Source organism: Protopterus annectens, chromosome 14.part0 (genome assembly GCF_019279795.1).
Source record: "Protopterus annectens isolate FY-2018-M chromosome 14.part0, PAN1.0, whole genome shotgun sequence".
NCBI classification, from domain to species: domain Eukaryota; kingdom Metazoa; phylum Chordata; order Ceratodontiformes; family Protopteridae; genus Protopterus; species Protopterus annectens.
This window is the reverse complement of record NC_056748.1, coordinates 394,204,242-394,230,240: the sequence shown is the minus strand read 5'-3', so window position 1 is coordinate 394,230,240 and position 25,999 is coordinate 394,204,242. Positions and strand designations below refer to the sequence as shown.

Genomic DNA, 25,999 nt, shown 5'->3' with positions numbered 1-25,999 from the left:
ACAACTGAGTACTTTTAAGATGACGCAAAAGCAAAATAAAGTAGGAAGAAACACAAATACAGTAAAAGCAGATAAAAAAAAATTAAGTGGAAAGAGAGAAAGGAAAGAGAAAGGAGTAGCAGAAACTAAGCTGACTGGCCTTCTCAAATGTTCTCCCTGTACTGGGTAGAATGAGGTAATGACACTAGACTGGGAGGAGGGTCCCAGATCAAATTTACACTAGGGGTGGGCAACTGCAAAGCCACCAACTATAAAAATATTATACCAACAGGGAGGGGGGTGGGAAGCAAACTGCAGAAATGTTTCTCACAGCTGAAAAGCAGCAGTGAGCCTTTAAATGAAAGTTTTAAACACCTAAAGGAGCCTCTAGAAAAAAAGAGTTTAACTGCAACAAGTTATCAGAAACAAACAACCCAACAAATGCTTAATAAAAGTGGACAATTTCCAGTTAATACCTCACACACAGTGAAACTAACTAGAAAAATACACAGTACACAAAGTGCTATAAATAACAAAGAAAGAACAAAATAAACAAAAACAGGATAGACAGGCATATACCTTAACCACTGCACCACTCAGTTCAAAATACTGAAAGCTCAAAATACTGAAAACACAAAGCATACAAGCATACATATACTGAGTTTAAACAAGATAAATCATATTACTTTCCACCAAGTATAAGCAGGGGGGAAAGCCCCTCATGTAGTGCAATCTTGAAATTGATATATTTAAGTAGAAGGGGGTGTGGGTGCAGGGGAACTTGCCCCCCTGCTTATATTTGAAGGAATGTAATTAAGTTTTTGTTGTTTACAGTCAGTATATGTATCTTATCTGTTTTCAGTATTTTGACATTCAGGATTCTGAGTTTTCAGGATTTTGATTTTCAGTATTTTGAGCTTCCATATGAAGTTTTCTCATTTTCAGTGTTTTGATATTTCAGTATTGTGAAGTGAAACCATATTATCTATCTATCTATCTATCTATATATATATATATATATATATACACACACACACACACACACACACACACACACACACACACACACACACACACACACACACACACTGTTGAATTTTAGATCTGAAGAAGCACTGTTTACTGTGCGAAAGCGCTCATCTTTTGATAAAACAAAAATAAAAAATAAAAATATATGTATCTATTAAAGTGTTACCTCTTCGGCCAGCTTCTGTAGTTTTAGTGGATACTCGCTGTCTGCCTGAAGTGCTCCTATTTTGCTCATTTTAATGTGATCATTTTAAAATTTGTTTTTTTTTTCCTCCTCAGTTCCTGTAAACCTGCACATACTCAGAAGGACCACATTACATGAAACAAGTTATTTCATTCCTAAAGAATTCTGCTTTAGAAATGGAGGAAAAATTAAAAATAGGTGAAAAACACTCATCTACCTGTCTTCTTTAAACAAAATGCAGCTCAGAATCCAATCATATTTTTTTCAGTCATCATAAATCTTAAAGGACCATCAGGACAGATTATCTAGGCCCCCATTACAGTACACTGTACTGGTTCACCAAAATAACCCTTTTACTCGTTTGCTTTACTTTTCACTGACAAAAATTATCTTGGAAATTAAAACATAATTGACCTATTTCAGATTACTTTAAGGTTGTATATTTCATTAGTATAAGTATGTTCGAACATGGTACTTTCCTTGTACTAATTTAAAATTGGTTACTTGCTCTTCCAGTTCCATGGTATAGTGGGGTGGGTCCTTAATGGTGACAATGACATCCTGAGTTCTATTAGTAGCATGGGTGTTGGAGAAGTGAGGTGGTTAAGAGAGTGGCAACTATCAGCTCGCCCATTCTGGGAGGGATAATGATATTTCTGCTTGTGATCCAAAACTCCCAGGTGATAGGGGAGGTGCTCTAATTAAACAGCAAACCACCACTCACTCACGAGGGTGGAGGTTGAAAGAAAACTGACTCAACTTGCGGTGATACATGTGACATTAACCAGAGTTTGGGCATTAAAAAGCTCTCAACATACTAGAACAGCATATGTAATGCTGCTAGGTTGCTCCACGTCACGTTTTCTCTTGCCATTTCTAAGCTGGAGACGGCCCTGGCAGTCCAAGCCCTGGCAGGATTATACAGTAGAGATACAAGTTAGGACCAATTGAAGCAACACTTTGCAGCTGAAGGTCAGTTGGAAAGGTATGGAAAGGGGATAAGGAACGTAATAAAATCAGCTGCAACTTGATTCCAAGGGTGGCTGGAGGGGAGTAGTGCTGCTTCTAATCACCATACGCTCTCCCTTACCACTATGTCACACATCAACACCAGACATGATGCATTGCCTTTAGTACAAACCACAACAGAACAAAAGCTGAAGTCACTTTTTCTTGCCATTTCCTTCATCCTGGCACTGGACACCGAATTGAGAAGATCCATAATATGTTTCACTGGATGGCTTTCTGTTACCAAGCGGGATTGTAATTTGAAAATGCCTAGAAGACAATGTCTGTAAGCACTGTATGAAGCACACTGTACACATCATCAAATTCTGTACGTCCTTACAAACTACCAGGTATTCACACATTGTATTTTTTCCTATATTACTTACACAGTAGCTGAAAAAGCGCAATGGGACTATCTACTCATCCTATCATGAAACCCAAACAAAAAATAATACATATGTTAAAGAAAGCTAAAAGGATATCCTCTCACACTCTCATTCTAAAATTAATATGGTCTCATTCAGATATATAAAGTCTTGCTTGAATGGTGATTTTCATACGACTTGCTCATAACAGTTACAAAGCAATTTAATCTTACTTACCAATACCCACCCTGAGGCAGTAACCCATTCTCTTGCAGGGTTATGCCAACCACTTTTTTTTTGTCCCCTTGGACTTTACATTTACTAACCCAGTCCCCAGTACCAACTGTCCACGCCATGTCTACTAGCTACTCTCCAACCCCCCCTGCACTTACTCTGTTACTACTGGGGCTTGTCATGGATCCTGAGAGTGACCTATGGACTTTGTTCATCTGTGCTTCTATACGGGGGGGGGGTTATTTTTTTAAGACCTACCAACTGCCCCCAACATTTGTTGATGTCTGAGTGTAACTCCCCTCTTTGGACCACACTTCGCCTTCCCTGCCACTCCATCAGTCACCAGAGCTGCTAATTAAACCCAGGTCAGCTGCGTCGTGGTCAAAGCTTTATCCCTCTACACCACTGGAGTGGCCTAGGCCAGGCACTCAGAGTAAATATATAGGTACTTATTCAATTATCCAAGGATATGCACGAAGGGTCTTTGGTTCAGATATCTGTAGTGTTGTTAGACTTGGGAAGATAACATGAGAACAAGTACAACAGGATCTCTAACAGCATGGTATGTGAAGCACAAATTGAACCTCAAAAGCAGAATACTGAGCAAAGGGATAGAGCTTCTGTTCCATCCAATTATCATCTTCCACTCACACTATCAGTCTTGGAGGACAAATGGTAACTAAATGACAAACTAAAGACATTGGACTAAAGGAAATCACTGGTGGAATACTAAATAAATACCATAAAAATGGACTTGCACAAAATGAAAAGGAAAGCCAAACACAAGATAATACCCAATATAACTATCTCATGCAATCTTCACCTTTGCAACTCAAAAATAATCCAAAGAAAAGCACACTTAAAACTTAACTGTCTCACTAAATAAATGAAGCTTCAGATGTCAGTATCAACAAGCTAGACACAGTTCAGTATGTTTACAAGCCCCCCATGGCATTTCGGAAATGGAATGGGTTTAAAACATCATTACTCAATCCGCCTGCATAATAAATATATAAATAAATAAATCCAATGACTCCAACAAGGCAAGTAACGTTTCTTTTAGCAAGTTTCTAAAGGTTAGGTTTTCACTTTCAACCAGTTATCTGCTGTTTCTCTACTGAAGAAACTACACCAGCATCACAACCCTAACATAATCATAATGCTGATGTCATCGATGTCACTCAAAATTTACGAGTGTACAATTCTCTCTCACTATTTCAAGAACATAACCAATCAGATGAATTAAATCTATAAATATTCCCTCTGTAAAAGCACCAAGACCGGTTTACTCAGTGCACAAATTTCTGTCTAATTTTCATTTACTATGCTTTGTGCATCACTCTCCCCTCAACAGACCACACTGCTAAGTCAAAGATCATCTATGAGAAATAAGTAGAGCTGCTATTCTACATAATTCTGTTTCAAAAATGGAGTTTAAACATTTCTCATAGTCTATTAAACATAACAATAGAAAAGCTAGTCTTTTTTAAAGAGACAATTAAAAAATTATTTTGCCTTAAAGTTATCTGATAAATAATGACATTAGTTTTTTGCCAAACAGCGGCCTCCATACATATCTGCCCCTTAAATGTTTTATCTGAAGGATGGCACGTTATGTCACCCTAGTCACTCTGTACACAACATAGAAAAAGGCCTGATTATAAACTAGACAACCAAGGTTATATTAGTGGCTCTGGCACTGGAAAAGCTGACAAATGGGGAAGAAGAAATGATGGGGCTGTGCCTGCTTCCTCTCTCATCAGGGAAGGGATGCGGGATGTGTACTAGGGGAGGTGTGAACCTGCTGGGTTGCCAGTGTATGCTAGAGAATACACAATACTGTACACTAGGTTGTAAAGAGAAAAAAAAAACACAAAGGAAGTGATAAGCAACCATGGAAGCAGGTTGTAGCCACATAGTGTTCAACTGCACACCCATGGAGGAACACAACCCTAGCAAGGCACATCACGAAAAAGGTGAGAAGTTCAACTCATACACCCATACAACAGTACCAAGTCTGGAACCAATGCAGGGGGATAAGAACTTAATATACTGTTCACACACAGAATGACAATCTTTCACAGAGTAGATCGCCTCTTGCTCCTGGTATCCATTGGGAATGAGTGACAGCTGAGGACAGATGGCTCTCAGCAAATGGCAGCAGAAAGGCCAAAAAAAATTTAAATAAATAAAACACAAGTTAAGTAACCCTATTACATCACAGTACAGTGTGGGATCCATAATATAGCTACATTTTAACTGCATTTTTGTTAATTAAATTATACTAGGACTGATTCACATTTTTCAGTAGCATATTCCAATAGTGCAACTAATTTATGAACAAAAACACTTACCCTAAGCTATAATGACCTAGCTTAAACTAGGACACAGAAGATATGCTCTCAATCTGCTTTCCAACTCTGTCACATATTAACATGAGATAGCTTTCAGACAGATACAATAATGCCTGACATAAGTGATATGTACTTTCTGCCTTTAATACTTTGGCCTCTGACAGTCTACAGCACAAATTTGCCATAAACACTGTTGATGGCTTTCTGTTTATAAGTAGGACTGCAATACGAAAGAGGGTACTAAAAGAGTACCTGTTAGCACTACACAAGACTTGCCTCAAGTAGCAGCTAACTTCATTCTACATCAAACAAATGCAAGGAGGTGAACTGATGCCCAGTAAGCTGGCTAGAGGTATATGTGTAGGTGTGTTGTACTGTGAAGGACTTGCTTCTTCCCACTGAAGCTTGTCCCTGCTGACCACGAAAAGAATAAAGCAGATGTGTGAAAACAGCCCCATCATTTCTTCTTCCCAATTTGTCAGCTTTTCCAGTGCCAGAGCCATTAATCAAACAGTACAGTTGTGTACACTTACCATAAATGTAGATGTTCGAGTGTATTCACTGTTGCAGTCATTACATTTGGGTAATCTGCTGGCAGGTTGCACTCAGTTGGCCTGAATAACAAAGTCTTGGGTCCTGCATCGGTTGCTGTCTCCTCTTTCATGACATCAGGTCGTCAGGGGTATAAAACATGCAGCCGACCCCATTTTATTCAGTTTTTCTTGCCCCAAATGTCAGGTGCCCCCCCAAATGAGGAGCAAATATATATATATATATATATATATATATATATATATATATATATATATATATATATATAGATATATATTTATATATATATATATAGATATATATAGATATAAATAAATAGAAACATATATAAATGCACTTTTAGCAACATAAACTTTACCTTCATCTAAAAGCAAATACACCACAAAGGCTTTAGTGTACAGTGAAGGTAAGAAAAGGTATAGAAAGGGGGATGGCGGGTGGGTAACCCGGACTGCAACAGTGAATACTCTCGAACATCTACATTTATGGCATGTGTACACACCTGTACTATGTTCCTCGTGTTTCACTGTTGCAGTCATTACATTTGGGTAGAATCCCAAAGCTATGGATGGGAGGATGGAATTAAACAGCATTAGGAGCGGCTATAAGGCCCTGCAGAACTGCAGTGGCAAAGCCTGCCCTGGATATGGAGAAGAGAGGCAAATGATAATGCTTTGTGAAGGTATGAACAGAGCTCCAACTAGCAGCTTCTAGAATGTCTTTGGTTGGAACCCCTCTGAGAAAAGCTGCTGAAGTAGAGGCAGCCCTGGTGGAATGTGATCTGATCCCCTTGGGCACAGGTTTACCATGGTGCAAGTAGCAGAAACGAATGCAGTGGCTTATCCACTTAGAAATAGTCTGCTTTGATATAGCCTTCCCCTCTGACCCTGCAGCAAATGCTACCAGAAGTTGCTCAGACTTTCTTAGAGATTTGGTCCTGTTTAAGTAGAATCTTAGTTGTCTGTGAACATCCAATGAATGCAGAATCCGCTCCCCCTTGCTCTGCTGATTTAAATAAAATGTTGGCAGGTGAATGGTCTGGTTAAGAGCCACACTGGATACCACCTTAGGCATAAAAGAAGGACTGGTCCTGAGGGACACCCTGTCCAGGTAAAATGTAATAAAAGGCTCCACTGCCATGAGAGCCTGTAGTTCTGAAACCCTTCTTGCTGAAGTGACTGACAAGAGAAAAGTTGTTTTCCAAGATAGAAATTTTATATCAGCAGTAGCTGCTGGTTCAAAAGGAGGCAGGGTGAGTTTTTCCAGCACAAAATCGAGGTCCCATGCAGGAGTTGGTGATCTTCTAGGAGGCCTTAAATTTTTGGCCCCTCTAAGATGCTGTTTAAGCAGAGGATGAGAAAAGATGGGAGGCTCTGTGTTGTAATGAGCTGAGATGGCAGAGGCATGGATTTTTATTGAAGAAAAAGATAGGCCCTTGTCAAGTATCTCAGTCAAATATTGTAAAATCTGAGGAATATAGGGCTTTGCTGTGTCTGTTCCTTGTGCTTGGTTCCAAGCACAGAATCTCTTCCATTTATCAGCATACGATTTTCTAGTACTAGGCCTTCTGGCATCCAAAATGACATCCATCACAGATTTACTGAGAGGTGTTGTTTGAATAATTAATCAGCCATGCTGCAAGATTCAGAGTTTGGACCTGAGTGTGCAGAATTTGACTGTTCTGCTGAGACAGTAGATGAGGTATTTGAGTGTGCAGAATTTGATTTTTCTGCTGAGACAGTAGATGAGATATTTGAGGCAAGTACCATGGAGGAAGTTGAGACATATTCCTTAGAAGTGGGTACCAGTGCTGGCGAGGCCAGTCCGGAGCAACTAGGATCATTTTTGTTTTTTCCTGTTTGACTTTTAGTAAGACCTCGGAGAGTAGAGGCAGAGGGGGAAGGCATAGACTGATAGGTTTTTCCAGCTGAAGGAGAGGGCATCCACTTTCCATGCTTTTTTGTGATGAGTTCTTGTGCAGAATTTGTCCAACTGATAATTTTGGGGAGAGGCAAATAGATCTATGTCTGGGCTCCCCCATTTCTGTGTTAACATGCTGAAGATTTGTGCATCCAGTTTCCATTCGTGCGGGTCCATAAGATTTCTGCTTAGGTCGTCTGCCAGAGTATTTTGTTTTCCTGGCAGAAATTGAGCTTGAAGATGTATTTGGTAAGTCAAGGCTGTGTTCCACAAGGCCATGGCTAGTCTGCAAAGGGGATAGGAATGTGTACCCCCCTGCTTGTTTATGTGCCACATAACTGTGGTGTTGTCCGTCTTTATCAGTAGTTGTCCTGGATGAAGTAAGTCCTTGAAGGCTGTCAGGGCATTCTGAACAGCTAGCATCTCTTTCTGGTTGATATACAGATGCATTTGGTTTGGGCTCCATTTGCCCTGAATGCATGTCCCCGCCAGGTGCCCCCCCCCCCCAAGCATAGCCTGATGCGTCTGTAGTTAGGGTTTGGGTGGCAAGGGGTAGAGTGAATGACAGTCCCTTGTTTTGGTGACGTGTCTGCCCACCAAAGAAACTCTTGTTGTAGGCAGGGAATGAGAGGAATCATTGTTTCCAGACTGTGACAATGCTGACTCCATAAACTTTTTAGGTACCATTAAAGTTTCCTCATATGCAGTCTCGCATATGGAATTAGTAGAATGCAGGATGCCATGAACCCCAAAGCCTGCAGAATTTGTCTTGCAAATAACTGGGTTTTTGTTGCCATTTGTTTGAAGTATGTTGTCAGTTGCCTTTGTTTGTCTGGCGTAAGGTAAGCCATCTGGGCAGTTGTATTCAAGCTTACACCAAGAATATAATTATTTGAGAGGGTACCAGTTGTGATTTCTTTTCGTTTATTTTTACAAATGCCAGATGATGAAGAAGTGTGTCCTTGTCCTCTGCTTGAATGAGACAATCGTCCAGATAAAGATAAATTTGAATGCTTCTTTGTCTGCAGAATGCAATTACTGGTGTCAGGCACTTTGTAAAGACCCTGGGCGCAGAAGATAAGCCAAAGGGCAGTGCAGAGAATTGGTAATGCAAAAAACCTGCTTTGAAGCGGAGGTATCTTCTGCATGATTCCATTATTGGGATATGCAGGTATGCCTCTTTTAAGTCTAGAGTTACTAACCAAGCATTCCTGCCTAGCATAGGCAGTAGCTGTTGTAAAGTCAGCATTTTGAATTTTGGAATGTCCAGGAACGTGTTCAAAATCGATAAGTCCAGTACTGGACGCCATGAATTGTCTTTTCTGGGTACCAGGAAAAGTCTTGAATAAAATCCTTGTCCTTTTTCCTTTTCTGGTACCGGATGAATAACCCCCATATCCATGAGGGACATGACTTGTTTCTGGGCCTCTGCCCACTGGTTTTGCGGCAGATCCGGCCATCCGTTTGGAATTGGCAAGGTATGGAAATGAAATATGTACCCCTGGGATACTATGTTTAATACCCGCTTGTCCTGGGTAATTAACTGCCAATTTTGAGCATGAAGTGCTAGGTTTTCCCCCAAGGGGACTGCCAAAAGGTAAGTCCTTGGTGATGGTAGAGGAAAATCATTGAGACTGCTTACCGTAGGGTTGTGCTTTGTTTCCTCCAGTTTTGGAGGTGGAGACACCCCATTGCTTTGACCTGTAAGAACCCTGTGATTGGTATCTGGAGCCTACTGAGCGCCTTGATTTGCCTTGAGTGGCTCTGTTGGACACAGGAAATTAGTAGGTCAGTGTCTACTGAACCTGGGTGGCTGCACTTGCAAGAAATATTTTACAGTTTGCATAGATTTAGCTTGGTCTTCCATTTTCTTTAAAACCTCTTCTGCCTTATTACCAAACAAAGTATCATGCTGTAAAGGGGCATCCAACAATTTAGCTTTAACATGATCAGGCAGATTTTGCTCCTTGAGCCAGGCATGCCTTCTAATCATAGATCCAGTAACAGCGGCCCTACAAGAGGCCTCCAAGGAATCAAAACCACATTGCAAAGTATGCTTTCCAACCTGTTCTACTGAATGCCATAATTCCTGTAACTCTTTATTTTCCACACAATCAGAAATCAACATAATTTTCTGTTTCAGTAAGCCCATAACATGCTGTTGATATTTAAGCATATGAAACTGGCAGTTTAAGGCCCTGATTGCCAAGGTTGCTGACGTATAAACATTCTTTCCTCATCTATACAGCGCCCTGGAATATCTGTCAGAGGTGGTAGGATTTTTGGCTGTGGAGGCCTTTACACCCTTGGGACCCTGAGTAATAGTCTCAGGATCAGCAGCAGGATTTTTGAATAGAAACTTGTGGGAGTCAGGAACCCTGTAATATCTGTCTGGCTTACAAGGAGCCAGAGGCAGGGAATCAGGAGCCATGCTTGATTCCAAAAACACATCATCAACAATGTCTAATACAGGAGGTATTGCCAAAGGCCTATGCTGAGGAAGAAGGAGGAAATCCCTAAGCCTCTTTTTTGATTCAGAGAAGTCCTGACTCTCCCAGTGAAAATGTTCCCTTAAAGTATGCAAAGTCTCTCCAAAAGAGTAATCCTCAGAAGGAGATGCAGATGGGATGGATTCCTCTGCATCAGAATCCTCATAGGGTGGAATAGAAAATTCCTGATCAGAAGAAATGGAAACCTGATCTGAAGATTCATAATCAGTGCCTTGCCTAGTCCTCTTAGCAGGGGTGGGGGGGAGGTTGGGAACTACCCTGAACAATTAAATCCTCAGCCATTTTGATCATCTGTTTTTTAGGCATAGGGGCCTGAGCACGTGGCTCATGCATCAGTTTTTTAGACATAGAAGCTGTTTTTGACCTTGTTTTTGAGGCTGTCGTCGGTTTAATATAAAAATGTTGAGGCCTGAAAACACCCTCAGAAGCTAGTGCCTGCTCAGCGGCACCGGACCCATCCAAGGGAGAGACATCCGCGGGTTCAATACGCTGAGAATCTCGCAGCATACCAGACTCCAAATGGGTCACGGTAGACACCTGTGACTCAAAAGTAGCAGGTATCAGGGCTGCGAAAGCACCTCACTGAGAACCGGTGAACCGTCAACTGGCTTAGGAGAAGCTTCATCATCAGTTTTGGATCTCGATGGTCTGTCTCTTTTGCTTTGCGTTTTTTGTGAACTCCGGTAGTCGGATTGCTAACCGACGACATTTCAGTATAATTAAATCTTGAACCAAAATATTTAGAAGCAAAAATATACTGACAATTAATAGTGCATTGGTTAAATCTAGCACAAAACTGACAGCAAGGCATGTTGTGATCTGGGCCTAAGCAATGAATACAGTACAAATGAAAATCCTTATGAGGTGTTTGTTTCCCCCAAGTAATGCAATTATTAACTTTTACTGACATTGGTAAGGAGCAAGAAAACGTTTCCCCAACGGGGTACTTAGCTTTAGTTTGAAGACTTCGGTTCTTAAACTCGAATGCGAAAATTTCAGGAGTCGGCCGACCGGCACTTGTGAACTGCTTCTGCTTCGGGCACCGCGCGGCAAGAAAGACTGAATAAAATGGCGTTGGCTGCATGTTTTATACCCCTGACGACCTGATGTCATGGAAGAGGAGACAGCAACCAACACAGGACCCAAGACTTTGTTATTCAGGCCGACTGAGGGCAACCTGCTAGCAGATTACCCAAATGTAATGACTGCAACAGTGAAACACGAAGAACATCTTGGTTTTTCTTGGTTTATAGTCAGGCCTTTTCCTCTGTAATGCTACAGAGCTGACTAGGCTGCTACAGTTTGTCATCCTTTGAAATTATACATATTCTGTATCTTTTTTTTTTTTTTTTTTAACTAACTAGGAGGAGGCTGATAAAATGATGAGTGGGACAGCCAGCTGTCCACTCTAAATTACAAGCAATTTACAAATTTACTGTACCTTTATGAGTCGTGCAGGATGCTGAAAACCATCTTTAACCTCTTGAGAGTCTTCTGCAAGAGCACACGATTTATGATATAGGTCCTCTAAATTAGGGCTAGCCAGAAGCATCACCTGCAGAGAATACATCAATGTACACATTTTAGAAGTATGCACTCTGTGGATACTAAAATGAGCAGAATGATGTCTTCAGTAATACACACCTGAGTATCACTGTTCATATTTTAAATATCTGAATACAAATGGATAGACAAAGGGTAATGCCTACTACGTCTGTGTATCTTTGAAAGCATCTTGCTCTCAAGCCTTCATCCTCTAGATATTGCAGCCGATGCATCTATTTTTGACAAAGTTCTCAATAACTCATGTCAGTTCAACAGTCAAGTCTACCATACTATCTATCCATGATGAAAAGATGCCCAGAAAAATGCAGGGTTACACATCTTTTGGAACTCCAACAAAGATGATTCAAAGAATAAGATCTAAAACATACCACAGCTGTTCAAGTACAAAACATGAAAAATTAGTAAAGTAGGTGGGACATTAGGCAGATGTGCTGAACATGCTGAAAGAGATGATATCAAACACCTCCATCTGGAAAAGATGCACTGCAGTTTATCATCCTCAATGAGGAAAACTTATAGTATATCCTTATTCTTCAAATGAGTCCCAATGTGTATTAGTTCAGTTGAAGGAATCCAATACAGCTGCTGCAAATTCCTCACCCAAAACAATGTGTCAAGTAACCTGACAATGAGAGGAAAGGGAACAGCATCCACATACTCCTTTTTAAACCTGATCTCAAATGAATTGCTACATCAACTACAAGCATTTTTGTTGGAGTCTAAGGCCATGCTCCAAGTCTTGCAACAATGCACTAAACAAGTGCACGCTTTAACTAGGACTCACACCTAGACTTTCAGGGTCACAATTTTGCCTGCTATACTACTAAGCTGTTAAAGCAGCTGATATCTGGTCTTGGTACAGGAGCATCATTTTTCCCTCACATAAATGTGGTACACAGACAGACAAATAAAAACAGGGGAAGTAAGTCAACAGTCTTCATCATAATCCAAATGCAGGAGCACATTCTACCCCTGAAACACAATATATCAACTAACCAGACAAAGAGAAGAAAGGATTCCCTGTACCTGGACTGCGGGGATGTGCACTCATGCACTTCAACTCACATTTGTCTATTACACTTGTATGACGGAATAATGACAGCACAATACCAATACCAGATCTCAGCTGCTTCAACAGCTTAGCGATAAGGAGGGTCTAGGCTTGATTTCTGTTTAGAGCATGAATTTGTTTAGATGTGCTCGTGAACTTGGACCAGGACCTTTGCTTCATAAAAGCTTGTAATTGATAAAGAATTTCATTTGAGCTCTACTCTGAAAAGGAGCATCTCCTCTGGCAGCATCCCAAATGAAAGATTTCAAGCTAGAGCTTAGAGAGACATCCTTAGGCATCTTCCCCAGAAAACTCTGCAAAGCACTTCTAAGGAAAGGGACAGGAGACAGAGGCCAAACCAGCCTGTGGGGAATTCAATAAGAAAGGCTGGATATTCTGAATGGATGGACTTGATATCCCTGTCCATCTGTGGGACAGGGGCTTTGACATAATCTGAATCTTCAAAGAATCCTGAGTTATGACAGTAACATAATCCTCATAACTGTGGAACAGGTGAATGTGTAACAAACCACAAAAAGATGACCAGCAGCCAGGGCTGAAACATAAGCTAGCAAAACTAGTACAATGTAATGAAAAGCCAGCACCTTTCTTAGTGGGACCTCACACCAAAACTCCAAATTGTGTCTTACTGTAAACTAGACTCCAACTCCAACAAACATCTGGTTAATGACTGGACCTTGAGAAGTAAACCTTGCATCTGAATGGCTAGTCGGGACCCTTTTCAATCAAAGCCTGCTGGCCCACGCAGGCCTGAAGTCCTGATCAATAAGAGGAGTCCCTGGTCTAAAATACAAGATCCAAGGCCAAATGTTGCAAGACTGACTTCTGGAGTCAGGCTTATCACCAAAAGACACCAGCTAATCATTCCAAGACAAGGTGATTAAAGAACCAGGCAAGGGTGTCCCTCCATTATTTGCTTTATATATAGAGCTACTGCCAGAGAATATAAAGAACTCCTAAATCAAGGTAATGAAGAAACATTAGCTTTATTTGCAGATTATATTATTTTGCAGCTGATCAGTCCAGAAAAGGAATTTCAGTGTTGTGGAACATTTTGAGAAAGTTTCATGTCTTTTTGGATATAAAATTAATGAAGATAAACTGAAGGCTACAGCAGCAAACTATTTACCCATATATGAATTTGTTAAAAACAAAACATTTTTATGGGAATATAATAAGATGAAGCATTATGTGTATGTATTTAAAAGGACTCTGTTATGGCAACTAAGAATATGTGGGAAGAGACTAAACAAAAGACAATACAAAAACTGAAAAAAAATGGAAGCTCTTGTTTTTGGATACGGATAGGAAGATACAAGGAGTGAAAATATTTTTAGTCCCTTCAGTTTTATATACAGGTCAGGCATATTTTATCAACCAGAAGAGAAGCTTTGGAAAGTAATTAATAAAGAGTTGAAGGATATGATCTGGGAGGGAAAAAGGGCAAGGGTCAAGTGGAATAAAGTGGGATACGTTGATCCTTTAAGTACAACAAGCTGGTTTAGGATTATCTGATTTGAAGGGATATTTTAGAGCTACATAGCTAGGGCTCAAATTCATAACATTTGCAGAAAGCTGTAATTCAAAGTGGAAAGGGATGATGATGATAATGATGAAGCAGTAGGGAAATTCAAGAAATAAGGAGACAGTGAGATTTTGGAAGTAGATTAGGCTTACCACCTGTCCCACTTTGCGAGGGACAGTCCCTCTTTAGGAAGTTGTGCTCTGCAAAAAAATTGGAAAAATCCCAAATGTCCTGAGATTTTAGGACAAAAATATTTCCTATATTTTATGTAAAAGTTGTATAAAACAGTTATTCTGTATCTGAGACACCTAAATGTTTTAACAGAATAAGCAATTAAAATGCTACAAGAATAAGCTTTTATTCAGGCAAAAAAGTGAAGTTCTGTCCTTTGTACTGGCCGTGGGTATGTTTTGCCCTGCAAAATCTGATGTTTGTACCAAAAATGTCCCACTTCAGGTATTTGAAAAGGTGGCAACCCTAATGTAGATCCTTAAGGAGAACAACAATCATAGAGAATATTATAGCCATAAAGTAGAGGGAACAGCAGAACAAGTCTGATGAAGGGTGTATCCTGAAAGCGCCTACTACATTTGTATTAAAGGTTGCTGTTTTAGCCTGGTGGTCTGTGGAGTTTTTTCACTGATAAAGTAGAAGTACACTAAGAACTAAGCTAACACAAGAATGGAGAAAAGAGATTTGGCCCATAGGGATGACTGCAATAAAGGGTACACAGAATGGTCAAAAGGGGCTAGAATTTACTGAGGAAATCTGACAAAGGAACCAAGGTACTGGGAGCAAATAACTACTGAGTGAAAGGTAAAAGAATGGGAAGAGGCCAACAAGGCATTTGGACTGCAGGCTGGAAACTGCCTTCCCTATCCCGGATTGAAAAAAGACTATAGGCAAAGAGAAAGGAATAGGGGCATTCTAAGTGAAACACCTGCTTTGGTTGAGTTTTTAGTTGGACATAGAAGAGAAACTGCTGTTAAAAAAGGAATAATTAGTATGCCACATAAAGTACTACATGTTATACAATGACTGGTCATTAACATTCCAAAATGAGCATGCTGATTGGTCAGCCCAACAAGAGTGCACATTGTAAATCAAGCATATACAAATGAAAAAAAATCTGGTCGCCTGGGCTTTCTTCTATTAATATATGCTACGGAAGCTCTTTTTTTTTTTTTTTTTTTTTAAATAAACTTTCAAAAACCAGAGACTTCAAAATAATGAGACAGATGGGACAGTGAGAATAAAAGGATAATCAGGTATGTTATGCAAAACTAGAGAAATGTATATGATTATCCTTCTATTTTCTCTGTCCCATCTCTCCCATACACTGAGTCTCCCGATTTCATTTTTTTTAATTAAAAAAAAAAATGCAAGGGATATCTTCCTTTCTCCATTGCTTCCTTTACACAGCACTGATGCACTGCGTACGTGTGGGAACGAAAGTCCCATATGCATGCGCAGTACATCAGGAAAGCCCCAGGATACCTGGAGAAAAACATGGAAGAGCAGCATGACACCATTACACAAGGACATTATTTTTCTTAAATAATGTCATTATATAATAGCAATAACCCATAGCTGGATTGTTGGAAATTTTGCATAGATTTTCTACAAGCTGAAGTAGATTTGCCATAATTTACTCCGTAAGGAAAGACTCATTTGGTGTAGAGGTGTATCACCAGCTCTGAGACAGCTGACAGCCTGACTTGTAATCATGTATAACCAAGGACAAGGACATTTTGGGTGGGGTACAGGTGGATGCTAAACCAATAAGAGACAATGATTTTAGAGCCTCTACTGAGTAGTTTTACAATCTGCTCTGGCAGATAGGCATTACAGTCTAGGAAACACTGAGTATATCCACTTTAGAGGTGTAAGTTTGCTAATTAATGGTTGGTTAATTGAAACCCTCTAGGCAAGATGTTATTTGGTATGCTATTTAACCCCTCATTGGTGTTAAGATAATTTCTACAATCTTTGGAAGCATCGATGGGGATCTGGAGTCAGCAAAGAAGTAACATTTGGATTTACCAGTGATCTGAATTTCCTAGTTAGTTAGGGTGATGAGCAATTTAACATGAGGTGATAGTACTTCTGACAAATACAGATTTTCCTCCCGAACTACCCGACAGCATAATGGCACGACAGGTGCAAAAACCCTGGTACAGAGGAGTGCTGTAAATGCACTGAACAAAGTCTCAGCAGCTGCACACACATGAATGTATCAGAGTTACAGGAGGGCTTCAAGTTCAAAAAAACTTTTATTTAGACTCCTAGTAATGAGTAGTGCCATCACAAAGTTAAATTTGCTACGCAGGAACGTCCAGTAGGGGACGCTGCCTAAAAAGGCACTACAGGCAATCATCTTGGCTTGGTACCTACACATCACCCTTGGCAAAGGAAGGATACTACTAAAGGTAAGTATTTTTTCTGCCTCTAGCATGTGCATATTACGTTCCACCATGCACATCCGCTGCATACAGCACCTCGGGTCATTCATGCTCACAAGCACCACCATAAGGTCATAGTCATAACTGTCTGATTTAATAGACCTTAGGGTCCTTATGGCATCTGGATCCTGGCAACAGAAACAGTTTACAGTCAACCTGGTCTTTTAAAGTCTAGTGAATGTGAATCTATACGCCTAACTATATAGTCACCTGTGACAAAAACATTTCCCTTTGCAGAAGCAGGCTTTGTGGACCTTATAAGGCTTACGTCCACTTTTCTGGTGAGCTGTGTGGATCTGCAGTATGTACACAAATATGCATGCATTTGTAGGTTGAAAAGCAGTAGACTCTGCCTTGTGGACAGGAGGCTGTGATACTGTATGTTCTAGGTGGTTTGAGGATTTACAGCCTCAGCAAAGTTATGGATCTAGTAATGTGGATGTATAATGGTTATTAAAAGTGGTTTGATGTAACAGGTTTGCTTTGCTGTTTCTCAAATTTTTACATCTCTCTCAAGTTGAGCTATCTAAAACAAGAATGAACAGTCTATAATCATAAGGCAGTTGTTACACTGCCTTAGAACACCTAATGTGATCTGACTGGCCACAGACAGGATGACAGCAAGCTGTTGAGCCATGCTGCCAGAAAATGGGGGACTATGGGGTTGTTACAGTAGTCAGGGGTTGGAGTACATTTATACACACTACCTAAAACTGATCTGAAAGATAGGAGTGATATGCTGCCAAGAATTTTAACAACTGGCCAAGAAATCCCAACCAAGATGAGAGAATGGTCAAGGGCAAAAGATTCAGAGTAAAGCACTAGGATACTTAATCTTACTCCAAAAGAGATACTTCTGGAGGATTTTTGCCCTAAGCAATAAGAAGGTGGACTTTACCTATTACAGATTCATAGATATTCCAAGGCCACTGGGTCTCATGACCTGGTTATAGTATTGGTTGAGATACTGGACTTGCAACAAAACAGGAGGTCCAAGACAATCAGGTCTTTAATGGCATGCTAAGTAAAACAAGAGATCTCACCTCAAATGTTTATAACACACTGAATAAAGGATATTTTCCAGCCTTTGCTGGCAGCTCAGGGACTTCAGGTCTGTGATTTTGTTTTCTGGTTAGGAAACTTTGTGATCTAATTGTTTGATACGTTTAGTGATAAGGGTTCATAGATGTTTACTAGGCTAACGACCACAAGGGTCTTTGTAAGCCTAGTCATGCATCCCAAATCTATTACAAGTTCTGGAACCCCTGATAAATGTAAGCAGGAACTTGGGAGGCGAAACATTTATAAGCAGGGGTCTGGGAGATGAACAATTTACAAGCTGCCTGGATCCATTAAAGACACAGGTGCCAAAGGGATTAACTTCCTGTTCCCCGCCCAATTGACCAAATTACATCCGAATTGGGTTAGGGAGGAAATCTGCTTCACAAGAATGGGGAGCCTGTTCCAGAGAAGGGATAGTCTCTGGGATATGGGAAGGGTTAAGTCTTTAGAATAGGTTGTCCATCAGAGTGGTGTCTGACAATGCCTTGTATGCCAGGCATAGATCTCCCCTTAACAACATGTAGGAGACAGAATACAGGGATAGAGCCTTGAGGCGGTCTGCAAAGGACATGTTACTTATGCCCTGTATTTTTTTTTTTAGTGAGGAACCTCTGTGGACGTTCCAAATGTTGGATATGCCTGGTTAGGTACATACCAAAAGATGCACTGTACTCAATGACAGGTCTGATGAATCCCGAACACTGTGGAACAATGGCTTCCTTGGACCTAGATGCCACACCTTTGTTTAAAAGTTTCACTTCATAGAATGACTTCCTCACTACTATAGACATGTGATGGTCAAAGGTTAGATTACTGTCTCTGTGTGTCCCCAAATCCCTGACTACTGAGTCATCCCTTAGGGGTAAGTTGTCAATATGATAGTTATCAGGGGTGGATGACTTCCCAAAGGATACTATAATACATTTCTTGGCAATTAGTTTTAGTCCATAGCTCTGGCACCAGTTGTTTGTGTCAGCCTTTCCAGGGGAACATTTGTGTCAGTGGACGACTCAATGATAGCTCCTAATTTGCAATCATCTGCAAATTAAGTCAACCAAAGGTCACTGACGTTAGCCTTGACTTCAGAGAAGTAAATGCCAAAAAAGAGCAGTCCCAGGACCAATCCTTGAGGGACTTCAGTTGTGACTGGCCTCTTTGTAGAGGTGGACTCCCCAATTCTAACTTCCTGGGACCTGTCAATGAGCCAGCTGGCTATCTATTGGGTTACAAAAGGATATGTACCTAACCTGCAACATATCCACCACAAACTAAGAACCAAAGCACTGAAGTCATGTTTTTGAATCTAACCTCTTAAGTTTATCATCAATGCCAGAGTGGGGGATTGTGTCACTTGCCATGGCCACCAGGTCAAGGTAGGCACTGTGAATCATTCTGCCCTCATCCATTGCTTTGGAGACCTTCTCAAAGAAGTCAACCAGGGTGAGTAGGCATGACTTGTCCTTGATGATCCAAATAGGCGGCAATATACTCAATACTTGGTCTGATCAATCCTGAGTATTTTTAAACCTTGATGATTTTCCTTTGGCAAATTAGCTGGGCTAAATTAAAGGATTTCCTGACAGCCATTTTCACAAGATGGTCAAAAGACAGGGAGCTATCCCACGCAAACACCTAGGTCTCTAACTATATCTTCATTTTGTAGAGATGTGTTGTCTATACAGCATGAGTGAAGGGCGAATTGTCTACCAGAAGTGATACTACTACTACACTTTTTAGCATTTACCTTGAACCCATTTTTAGTACATCAAGAGTTGACTAGAGATAGTTCATTCTGGAGGGTTTGAGTGACATATGAGTAACTTAACAACAAATCCCAGTTTGCAATTGTTAGATAACTTTGTTAGCCAGAGGTCTTGGCTCTCTGCTTGTAGATACAAGTAGTAAATATCAAAAAGGGGAGGTCCCAGCACTTAGCCCTGAGGGACATCACTGGCCACTTGCATATTTTCTATTGACGCGTTTGCAACACACACTGTGTGGGTTCGGTCTTTCAGCCAGTTTGCTGTCCATCTTATCACATATGGGTTGATTTATAAGCATTTAGCTTATGTATGATATCGGCATATCAAATGGTGTCAAAGGCCTTGGACAGGCCAAAATACACCAGGTATACTGCATGGCCATCACCTACAGCCTCTGTAACCTTTTCAAACAATTTTAGATTAAATAAACATGATCAACACTTAAAAACTGTTGGGACTCACACCTAACAAAATTCTTGATATAACAGTTTATGAGATCAGTTATAATAAGTTTCATGGCTTTAAAGATGAGTCTTGTAAGGCCGATAGGTTTAGGGCATCACCACAAAATCAGTAGCTAAACTTAAAACAGTTTTGGGGGGGGGGTACATTTTCAAGGGCAAGTTTAACACAATTAATTAAACAATCAGATATTTCATCAGGTCCCATGAAGAAAGTATTTTTGGTCTTGGTTATTACTATTCGTAAATGACCTTTAGAGATGACTGGAGGAGTAAGGGATTCAGACATTTTGGGGTTTTGAACAGAAGTCTCAGGGTGAAGCTGGCACGGATTTGTTCACAAAGATACTGGCAATGTCAGAAGGATCAGAACAGGAATCCCATTATGAATACATTCTAAGCAATGTATGGTATTTATTTTAGCTTTTTCTAAAGTAACTAAAGAAGTATTTATAATTATCTTTAGCTTCAGAGACCAGCCTAAGTTCATGGGCTCCTTTAGTGGACCTGATAGTATTTTTTAGTTTATTTATTTATTTTTTTTTTGTAACTACTCTTCTATGTTTAAATCATAGTCAAGAATAGACAGTATTTATGTAATGGACATGTATGCTTACAGAATCAAATATTACCTAGTAGGGCAACAAATATTACCAAATAGGACAGTTAGCCTTATCGGGCCACATTCCACTGCTTTTGCAGGTACTGAGTAAGAGTTACCAAAAGACTAAAGCATTTATGCTTTCCAGCATTTCTGATAGAGAGTAAAAAAATACGAACAGGGACCAGGAATTATTAACTGAAATCTTAGAAGGCAAACAAGGATAAGGATTAGGTCATTAGGATATATTAAAGGAGAAATTGCATAGTATAGTACAACAATATTCTCAAGAAATAGGAATAACAAATAGGAAATAAAAAATGATTCATACTACTTCAAATGAGCTGGGGAAAATCAGGCAAAGCATGGGAAAAACAGTATGAGAGAGGGAAAAAGACATGTCAAAGCATATAGGATAATGTTTAAGAAAGCACCTATCAAAGATCTGTACCTGCCCCAAATCAGTACAGAAACCATCAATAACAATTAAGATAGCAGTTAATGGAGAGAAACAGCTAAGGGATGGCAGGTAGTTAAGGATCCCAGAGAGATTTTTTTTAGTGTTTTCCAGCAAATTTACACTACCATGTAGTCCACAGAAAGGGATGGTCAGGTAACAGATGAACATATACAGGAGTATCTTGACAAGATACCACTTGGGTACTTAAATGACAGCTGCCCAGTACATTGAAAGAATCCATACCATAAAGCAACAAACACTAACACAGGCACTTAAAAGGGAAGTTACCATGAATTAAAAGGTTACAAAGCAATCCGGGAAATTGGGAGAGCAGGCATTGATGGAGAAATGATTAGAAAGAACATCTGTATACTCCACAAAATCCACAATCACTTTCATCCATCCAGACTTCTTCAGAACTGTGAAAGTAACTGAACATTCTCTTTTTAAAAAAAACATCAACCAATCACTGTAAAATTTAAATAAAATATGCAAATAACATTTTTTAAAAGTAACATGTTTTAAAACACACTAACTTTGCTATATATACACATTACTGTTGAAATTAATATACCCTGAAATCAAGAGTTTTTGTGCCCTATGCTTTAATTTGGGCTTAAGAGAAATAAAATCATTTAATCCTGGTATAACATTTGAATTGTAACATAGCTGGCATTTCATTTCAGCTCTTTCTAATTCATTCTACCAATCTCCTCCCCTTATGTCCTTTGGCACAACTTCCAGAATCCCAAAAAGAAATGTATGATTGGGGTTGGTTTTAATATGCCTATATAACCCATTATTGTCATCCTGTTTTCTAATATCATAGAGGTGCTCGTACATCCTCTTTTTCAGCATCCTCTCAGTTTTACCTATGTAAAAATGAAAACAAGTCTGGCAAACAGCAATATACACCACCTAATTTGTATTACAGGTACCCTTTACCAACTTTATTTCAAAACTAGTCCCTTCAATATGAACTACAGGGGATGTCATAATGTGCCTGCAATATTCACAGGCGCCACATTTCATCATACCTTTTGTACTTGTAAAGGGTTTGAGAATAGAATGTTCTAATAAAAATTTCATATTATTGTTAGTCCTGAATACAAATGTTGGTTCTGGTCCAAGAACTTCTTCCATCTCTCTGTTTCCTTTGAACAGTAACCAATTTTTCCTAAAAATAGATTTTATCGTGTTACTATTCTCACTGTAAGTGATGACCATTGACTGGGTGAAATCATCTTTAGGTGGAGTATTATTTTCATCATGTAATTTAGCACCCAACAGTGGTTTGTATCTTACCCTCAATTCACTTATTACTTGATGACAAATGGGTAGCAGAAATTCATAAGGATACTTCCTTTCTACAACAAACCTACCAATGTACTCATTTCTAACTTAACTAATTCTAAATTCGAGCATATCCTTGCAATACGGATCATCTAGCCCTTTACTATATTCCTCTTTATATACAATGGATGGCTACTCTTAAATTCTAAATAATCATTAGAAAATGTAGGTTTTCTATAAATCCTTGATTCAAAACAATTATTTTCAACATTCTTTGAGAATGTAACGTCTAAATAATCTAACTTATCAGCATTATAATTACCTGTGAATTTAAAATATTCACAACTATTTAATTAATTAATGAAGTTTTCATGTTGAACATTATTTTTCCACAAGATAAAAATGTCATCCAGGAACCTTAAGTAACTAATCCAGCAGTCCACAAAGGGAGTATTGTGTATGTATTGCTCCTCTCAACCCACCATAACCAGATTTGCAAATAAAGGTGCGCAGCTAGTGCCCATAGCAACGCCACATATCTGTCAGTAAAATTCCCCCTCAAAAAAGAAGTTGTTTTTCAAAACAATCTCCATCAACATCATCACAAAATTCATCATAGTATTACATAATGAAGTCCTTTCCAGTAAGACTCTGTGAAAATATTCCATCCCTATTTCATGGGGGATTGACGTGAAGAGATCTATAACATCAATAGTAAAAAAGGAAATATCACTATCAAAATACTCGTTTTTTATTAGACTTAAAAAGTCCCAGGAGTCATTGAGAATATAATCAACAGTTCTCAAAGATTTTCTTACCACTTGGTCAATAAACACACCAAATGAATAAGATGAACTGTTTTGGCTAGTAATTATTAATCTATGGGGGGGTCAATGATATATTTATGTGTTTTTGAAATTCCAAATACAATAGGTACTTTTAGATTGTTATTAATCAGGAATTCAAAAACCTCTTCACTAATGACTCCTTGAAATAAGGAATCTTCTAATGTTAACTGAATTTTCCTATGTGCAATGTTAACTTCATTTTTGGAAACGCTCTCATATTTACCTTCTTCTTGTAACATAGTGAATATTTTAGCAATATAATCCTCAGTAGTCACTACTACCATACCTCCCCCTTTGTCAGGTTTCATGAATCTCAACCCTTCATTTCTCCGTAACTTTGTCAACAATTCATTCTCTTCCCTATTTAAATTATATTGTTTGATTTTATTCTTACCTTGCATTTCATTTATCTCCTGGGAACAATTTTTCTCAAACTGAGCTATCAAGGGATGAAGGGGGGATTAAAACAACTTTTCTTCTTTATAATATTCTTTCCTAAACTAACAATGCTATCCTTGAACATAAGTTTCAAATTTATTTTTCTCGTAAACATTTTCAATTCAGTTATAATATTAACAATGTCATCCTTCTTTGTGGGTACAAATTTTACTCCTTTACTTAAAAGGGAAAATATTTTTTGTCTACGGTAATACCAGAGTAATTGTAAATATTAAAACCTTGGTAAGACAATAATAATCCCCCAAAGGAACTAATAATATCAGTAGATTCATCTAAATCTGGTTGTAGCTGTTTTTCCTCTTCTGATATTGGTTCCTGTATGGATAACTTATGCCCCCTGTTGGAGCTTCTAAAAAAACTTTATTAGTGCCATTAAAATTATTACACTTGTTTTGCAATCTTTCTGACCTCCTAATAGGTGGGTATTCACTATCATAATTAATCTCTCTCTCCCTATTATATTGGTAACCACCTTGTCTTTCCTGCGTAGTAAGGTTTCTAAAATCACTAACACTTTCTCTAGTGTTTTCCTCATAGGATTTGGGGAAGGGATAGGCAACCTTGTTTTTGTACTCATTTTCATCCCTTATTAATTTTCTTTTTTTTATGCTCTATATTAACCTCAATATCTTCTTCAATCTAATCAAACAAAGCATTATATTTCAAAGTAACATTATCAAAATGTGAATCATTTAAAATGACATCATTAATTTTTTCTGTGTTAACAGTTCTTTCACTCTGTTGTTGTTTACTCTAATAATTAGTTCCATCAGTTCTATGCTGTGACAATCGAACATTTCAAGAAGTTCATCACATTCTCTTTGAACCGTTTTCAAACCGTTTGGAAATTTGTAAACACGCAGGCCCCTAGGCACTCTGTGTTTAAGCACACATTATTTTAGGTACGCGTTACCACACTGTAAATTACGTACCTTTAAGAGCTTTTGTTCGAGTTATTTTAGTCTATAATCCATAGTTTCTTCCCTGGTTTCCTGTATTTCATTAAACAAACCAAAATTTTCGTTGTGCCATCCATAGAAACGGTTGTTGGAAGCCGTAGTGGTTTGTTTCATTCGTCTTTGACCACAAGGTATAGATTCCCCTGTCAAAGTTATTCCTGTGTTAATAGGGTTCTTTGAACTCCTCATTGATGCCGCAGTACAGCAAGCTGAAAAATATTGTTCTCAGCTAAATTCTCTTCTTGTGCATTTGAAAAGTAAGCATTAGAAATGACTTCCTCAAAGATATTTGATAAACGTGAATTTTCCATCATTGTAAAATGACGAAAACGTTAATATTAATGTCAGTAGTAAAATTGGAAGGCACTTCCTTTTAATGGTGTTTCCGATGAATTTCCAGCCCTCCGAATCCAAAACCATAAACAAAAAACCGGCACAGAGAAAAACAAACTGGAACCAAGAACACTCTCTGTATGCTGGAAAAACAAGGAAGTCACTCGAGTAATGAACCACAGTTTATTCCACAATATGATAAAAACTTCCACAGCATTAGCAGCATGTACAAATAGTAGTAACTGTATACTCCACAAAATCCACAGTCAAGCGCTTTTGTCCATCCGGACTTCTTCAGAACTGTGAAAGTAACTGAACATTCTCTTTAAAAAAAAAAAAAAACATCAACCAATCACTGTAAAATTTAAATAAAATATGCAAATAACATTTTTTTAAAAGTAACATGTTTTAAAACAAGAAGTTATGTACTCACCATAACATTCGATGTATGTAGTCCATCTCGCCTCACATTCTTACCCGTGGGTTTGGAGCTGAATATCGGCTCCGACTCAGCCAAACTTTTCTAGCTTGAAGTCTTCTATTGGCTGGGCTAAGAAGGTATCCCATGCTGCATTGCTCTATATCCCCAGATCTAGTTTGCTGCGAACACCACACTCAAACCCCATGCATAACAACATCCAAGTAAAGAGGAATAAGCTAAAGGTGAAGGGAGCTGTAAAACCAGACCTAACCTCCAGATCCTCCAGGAAGGGGGAAGGTGGGAGAGTAAGTAAGAATGTGAGGCGAGATGGACTACATATATCGAACGTTATGGTGAGTACATAACTTCTTAATGTTATGTAGTCCAATCTCACCTACATTCTTACCCGTGGGACAGCGTCCCTAGCACCTACATCCTGGGAGGCTCAGAGGAAGATACTTCTGAGTACTGTGGAACCAAAGGAAGACCTGCCCCTAGATACCACGCCCAGCTTGTAATGAGTAACAAAGGTGTGAGGAGATGCCCAGGTAGCTGCAGCACAAATATCATTCATAGACA

At 39.1% G+C, this 25,999-nt stretch overlaps 1 protein-coding gene across 1 annotated transcript in view; it reads right to left on the bottom strand.

Moving 5' to 3' along the window:
• CCAR1 (cell division cycle and apoptosis regulator 1) overlaps nt 1-25,999 on the bottom strand; it is a 2,906,903-nt gene that overhangs the window by 1,795,232 nt on the left and 1,085,672 nt on the right. The window contains exon 13 of the mRNA XM_044056158.1: nt 11,577-11,690. Within this exon, the coding sequence (XP_043912093.1) occupies nt 11,577-11,690 (114 nt within the window). The remainder of the gene's footprint in view (nt 1-11,576; nt 11,691-25,999) is intronic.